Source organism: Crocuta crocuta, unplaced genomic scaffold (assembly GCF_008692635.1).
Source record: "Crocuta crocuta isolate KB4526 unplaced genomic scaffold, BGI_CrCroc_1.0 scaffold219, whole genome shotgun sequence".
Lineage (NCBI taxonomy): Eukaryota > Metazoa > Chordata > Mammalia > Carnivora > Hyaenidae > Crocuta > Crocuta crocuta.
In genome coordinates, this window is record NW_027551572.1 from 4,969,440 (window position 1) to 4,975,192 (window position 5,753).

Below are 5,753 nucleotides of genomic sequence, written 5' to 3' on the forward strand. Positions count from 1 at the left end.
TTCTCTGTGGCCTTGCCATGGGAAGTCCTTAAATATTCTTAATTGAACACAGACTTACTCCTGAAAAAATGTATAATTATTAAAAGCAAAATGGTTAATTATTAATGGAGCATTTTTTAGGGAGTTTATTTATGACATTTAAATTCTCTCTGAAAGCACTTATCTGAAGAATTCCTTAATGTTTTCCAGTTCCTGAGAGCAGAAATGGGCCGAGACTACCATTTGGCAAAAAAATTATGTCAGATGAGTAAGTACAGAATACTTTTCTGTTTTCTTTTTTTTTTCCAAAATACTTTCTGCTTTCTAATCTTTTCTTTGTTTCTAAATGCATTTCATAATATGTAAGATGGTGTGATTATTATAGCCTAGTAAATTCCCTGATAGTGCCTCAGTGATTCCTTAATAGCAAGTTACATTGATTGGTATAAGGACTGATTTAGACATTTAGAATAACTTTGAGTGGGATAAACTAAAAATGACTAATCATCACTGGAAAATAAGTAAATATCTTGACCTTCCTGATAATGAGTGAGTTAACTGTATGCCTTTAGTTTCAAAGAAGTGTCAGGTAGTGTAGCAAACCTTACTTAGTATGCATTTCTTCCACAAGTACTTGAGTGCCTCCAGGCATGGTTTTAGGCACTGGAAATACAGCAGTCAATAAGACAGATAACAGTCCCACGTTTATATCTAGTATTAAGCAGATAACAAATTCATATATTTGTGTGTCACAAATGATAGGTGCTATGGAGAAAAATATAGTAGGGAAGAAGGAATAGAAAGTACTAGAAAGAGGCAAAGCAGTTTTGAATAAGATGGTTCAGGAAGGCAGGTCTCATAGCAGATGTGCTGGGATGCAAGTGTGTCTGATGAGGAACAGCAAGGAGGCCAGTGTAATCAGGGAAGGATAGGTAAGGGGAAGTGTGACCGGAGATGAGGTCAGAGAGGCTATGGTTTGGGGATTATGTAGATTGCACAGCACCCTTGCACAATTTAAGGGTGCTCTTTCTCTGAGCAGGCTGGGAAACCATTGGGCACTTCTGAGGAGAGGAATAATATGATCTACCTTATTTTTCTTTCTTCCTTTAGTTTTTAGTGGTTTGACTGATGTATCTTACACTCAGGCTGCTGTTTTTCCATTTCTTTTTATTTCTGTGCTTCATTTTGGAATTTTTCTATTGACCAACCTCTTCTTGAGTTAATCTATCCTATCTTCTGCCGTGTTCAGTCTGCTGTTAAAACTACCCAGTGAGTTCTTAATTTCAAAGATTTTCTTTTCCAATTTTAGAAAGTCCCCTTAATGATTTTGAAAGATTCCAGCTCTCTTTTGAAATCCAGTCTTTCAACTATTTTGCCTATTTTTTTTCTGTAATACGTTAGTCATAATTATTTTGAAAGAGAAAATGGTAACTCTACAGTGAAACTCTCCTGATACTAGGACTCAAAATATTAATTAGTATTCAACCCAAGTCTTATGGTAGAAGTCCTTAAAGTGAAAATGTAGGGATTGTGAGGATTTACTTTCACTTGCTCACATGACTTTCCACCATGGATTCTTCCATCATTGGCTAATTTTTTTAAGATTTTATTTTTAAGCAATCTCTACACCTAACATGGGGCTCAAACTCACAACCCTGAGATCAAGAGTCATGTGCTCTTCCAACTGAGCCAGCCAGGCACCCCTCAAAGGCTAATTTTTAAAATGGGTCTCTTGAATGCTTTCACACTACTTATTTTATATCCAGAATAATTTGCCTTGTCTAATCCTTTCAGGCACTCTTGACTTTTAGAGTCATTGAATAAAATATTTTGATTAAAACTATTTTTTGGGTGGTACACAAACATAGAATTTCTGATCAGAACGACTCCTTCAAGAAAATCGTGTCCCTTCCCATTTTTATAAATACCAAAGCAGAAGCAGAGAGAGGTGAAGCAGCTTGGTCAGCACCATTCAGGGAGCTAATGGCATGGCCACACTGGAGCCCAAGCTGCCACCTCCTTCAGCACCCCTGTTCTGTGGGGGCTGGTATACAGGGGAGTGAGTCTGTAGCTCTCAGTCTCAGCTCCTGGAATTTCTTTGCAGCCTAACAGTAGGAAAATTCATATGTTATATTTCCATATCCATCAGTCATTTTAGAAAGCCTCTGGCTGAAGCTTACAAAATATATGCACTGATATCACCACATCTGTTAGTCAGTTTTGGCTGTTAGGCCTGCAGTATGCTACATAGACAGCAGCTCAATAAAATGCTTATTGACCTGAGTCAAACCAGTAAACACACATTAAGTACCAGGTCAATGAGGATGAAAAAATTCAAACCCATCTATCCTAATGGGGTTATGTCCCTGTAAAACTTCTCTCCCCCTCCCTCCCTCCCTCCATTTCTTACATATGAAGCACAAACTCTACTAGACAGAATGCTGGGAGCTAGAGAGAAGGCAGGAATCACAGCACACATGCTCTAAACCTTTTGTGGGGTGGTTGGCATTAACCATGGTTTGGTTTGTTATTCCACTGGCTCAGCCAGTAATACTGTTCACTCTTTTCTGTCAGTGTCAAATAGTCTCAGACTAAGGATTAGAATACAGGAAAAGGAGCTGTGGAGGGCCCTAAGACAGGCAGCATTCCAGTGGGAAGGAACGCTATTCCCAAGAGCAAGAGGGGGATGACTGGACCTGGGCCCAGAGGTGCAGAGATGGGAGTGGGGGCTGGATGCATGTGCATGCAAAATAGGATTGGCTACCCCTGAAGCAGATTCCAGCCAATGATGTGAAATTAGGGTCGCCCGGGATTAGCAATCCTAAGCAAGTTCAGGAAAGAACAGAGAGTTGGATTATTTACCTATTTATGTATAGATGTATCCATATTGAGCACCTACTAATGGAACATTTTTTTTTTTAATTTTTAATGTTTTCTTTATTTTTGAGAGAGAGAGAGAGACAGCATGAGCAGGGGAGGGTCAGAGAGAGAGGGACACACAGAATCTGAAGCAGGCTCCAGACTCTGAGCTGTCAGCACAGAGCCCGACGCGGGGGCTCGAACCCACGAACTGTGAGATCATGACCTGAGCCGAAGTCGGATGCTTAACTGACTGAGCCACCAAGGCGCCCCATACTAATGGAACATTCTTGAATACCTTGTTTAATTCTTAAAGCAATTCTATGGGGCAGATATTATGGACCCCATTTTACAGATGAGGAAACAGTCTTTGCAAGGAAAACTAATTCACCTAGGATGAGATCCTAGGTCTGGCTTGAAAGCTTCTGCTATCCCACTATATTTCCATTTCCTCATTTGATTAGTAAACTACTATCTCTGTTAAAGGAGGCAGGGACTTGGAAAAGAGGTACTTTTGTGGGTCAGTCATGCTCAATGGCTCCCATGGTCAACTAATATATTTATTTTCTTTGTATCTGAGGCAATTAATTTATATAAAGTAATGCAGCTCTGTCTCTTCTGAAATGTTTTATAAATTCATTTTCTGAATAAAGCCACTGGTTGGCTGGTATGTTTCCTTGCTGTCCAATCACAGCATAATTATTTATATCTCTGACTGGCTTCAGGGCTTCCCACCTGGCATCCACTGGCTTCTTTTCTCTTCGTCCTGCCTTTTAAAAAAATTGTATTGGGTTCCCCCAAGAAATGTTATTTGTCGGTGAAGACTTGGATTTTATCTATTTTTCACACACAGTTTTTATATGTGCCTGATATTTGCTCAGCCATTCTCCTGCTATGTCATGCAGAACCAATAGCTCAGCTGTAGCCATTTCCTGCCAGACATTGAAAGCATCCTGGGAAAGCGGTTTTTAAATGGGCCTGAAAGTCAAGAGTCCCAAGTACTTTTCGTAGTTCATCTCATGATTGACTGTGAAATGTTCTGCCAGTCAGTCTTTCTATTTACTGGTCTCTTCACCTGTGAGAAGGGAATGTGCAGTTCACTTTTCTCAGGGCACAACAGTGCTCCTCAGAGCAGCCCAAGATTTTACATACAAAGACACATTTAGGCCTGGAAGACCTACTCATCAATTATAATAATTGTAAGTGTTTAATGGCCTGAGAAAAAAGAAAGATAGCTACAAGATTTAAAAAAAAAAAAAAAAAAAAGAATAATGGCCTGAGAACCAAAATGGTTCTCATTTTGGTCCAACGCAATTATAGATGTATCTTCAAGAGAAAAGATAGTTACTATGCAGTTCTTTCTTTCTTTCTTTCTCTTTCTTTCTTTCTTTCTTTCTTTCTCTTCTTTCTTGAGTAAAATGAATCACTCTTTCCTATTAAAGAAAGGACGACTTTCTACTATTCACTTACTCCATTTTTTAATACTTTGAGGACTCCAGCTCTGTGTCAGTCTTCTAGGGATGCGACCGTTAAAAAGACCAATGTTTTGTCTACCCTAGAATAGCCTCCAGTCTGAGGGACTTAGAGCTCAATGGGCAACAGAATCCCCCAGCTCCCTGCCCTAGCTCTTTAGCTAGAAGGAAACATCCACTGAACATTTAAGAAGAAGTCAAGCCTTCTTCTAGTTCCAAAACCATTCCAGGAAAACGAATGGTAATCGTTATTATCGTTATTTGGCTTTTAGTACACTAATGACTGGACTAAGTACTGTATTTGTATTATCTCACTCATTCATCAAAACAGTCTAGTGTGTCCAGTAGTATTATTACAGATAAGGGAACTGAAGTACAGAGATAGTAAATATTTTCCCCAAGGAGCCCCAGCTAGACAGTGGCAGAACCAGGATTCACATCTGACAGTCTTTCTTCAGGGCCCATATATTTGGATCTGTTTATGGGCTCAGGTTGAGAACAACTTCTAGGATACTAACTCAATGTGCTAGCAGCTTTTCTTACCTTTTTACAAACTCTACTAGCCTGTCAAAGAGTAAGGAGAATTTTTGATTCATCATCTAGAATGAATATTTATGGACGAAGTTTTAAAGATAATGCCTTTCCCTCACTCTGAAAATTGACAATTGTAGAGTCAACAGTTTTTGTTAAACCATGAGAGTAGGTGATCTCATACTCCAGTCCATGGAATGATCCTAATTCCAATATGAAGTTTTCTAAACTATGTTCAAGATTTCTTAGTAACTGTTCCACCAAAAAGGATTCCATGGGACTAGTTAGTTGGGGAAACCACATTCTCATAATGTTATGAGCATATTAATGGTGTTGTAAAATCCTGTAATTTCTTCTACTATAAACTTTACCTGATTAACCTCATTTGACGTAGTTTCCAAAATATGTATTAATGTCTTAAGAAACTAGCTAGTATCCCAAGGGGCAAGTTGGAGAAACTCTGCTCTTGAAAAGGCTCAGAGAAGATTTAGACTGCTAATGATAAGTATATTTTAGTTCAACTTAAAATGAATTAAGAATTAAGATACTTTTATAGAAGCCTTAAAAGGTGTCCAGATACCTATAGGATCCTTAAAAGCAGGCACACAGTCATGCTAACCCAGATTGATGGCAAGTTATGTTAGCAGATTAGGAAATAGAGACACTGGTTTGGTGTGTCAGGATGAAAGCCATATGAGATGAGGTCCTCTGAGCACTGGGGCCTAGTTGAAACCAGCCAGCCACAATTATTTGTCCTACTCTAAGCCAGGAGAATAGCACACTTGATGTTTCAGCGCCCCCTGGGGGCCCTCAAGATAGTGTAGAGGAGTCACAACATTAAATGGCTAATGCAGAATTAGGAATACCCCTCAAGGCAGGTAGGAAGAAGGTAGAAAGAGACTGAGGGGTGGG

The 5,753-nt window shown here is 39.2% G+C and overlaps 1 protein-coding gene across 2 annotated transcripts in view; it reads left to right on the forward strand.

The window, feature by feature from the left end:
• ERICH2 (glutamate rich 2) overlaps nt 1-5,753 on the forward strand; it is a 32,787-nt gene that overhangs the window by 25,404 nt on the left and 1,630 nt on the right. For both annotated transcript variants that reach the window (XM_077751124.1, XM_077751125.1), the window contains one exon: nt 190-247. In XM_077751124.1, coding sequence (XP_077607250.1) covers nt 190-247 — 58 coding nt within the window. The remainder of the gene's footprint in view (nt 1-189; nt 248-5,753) is intronic.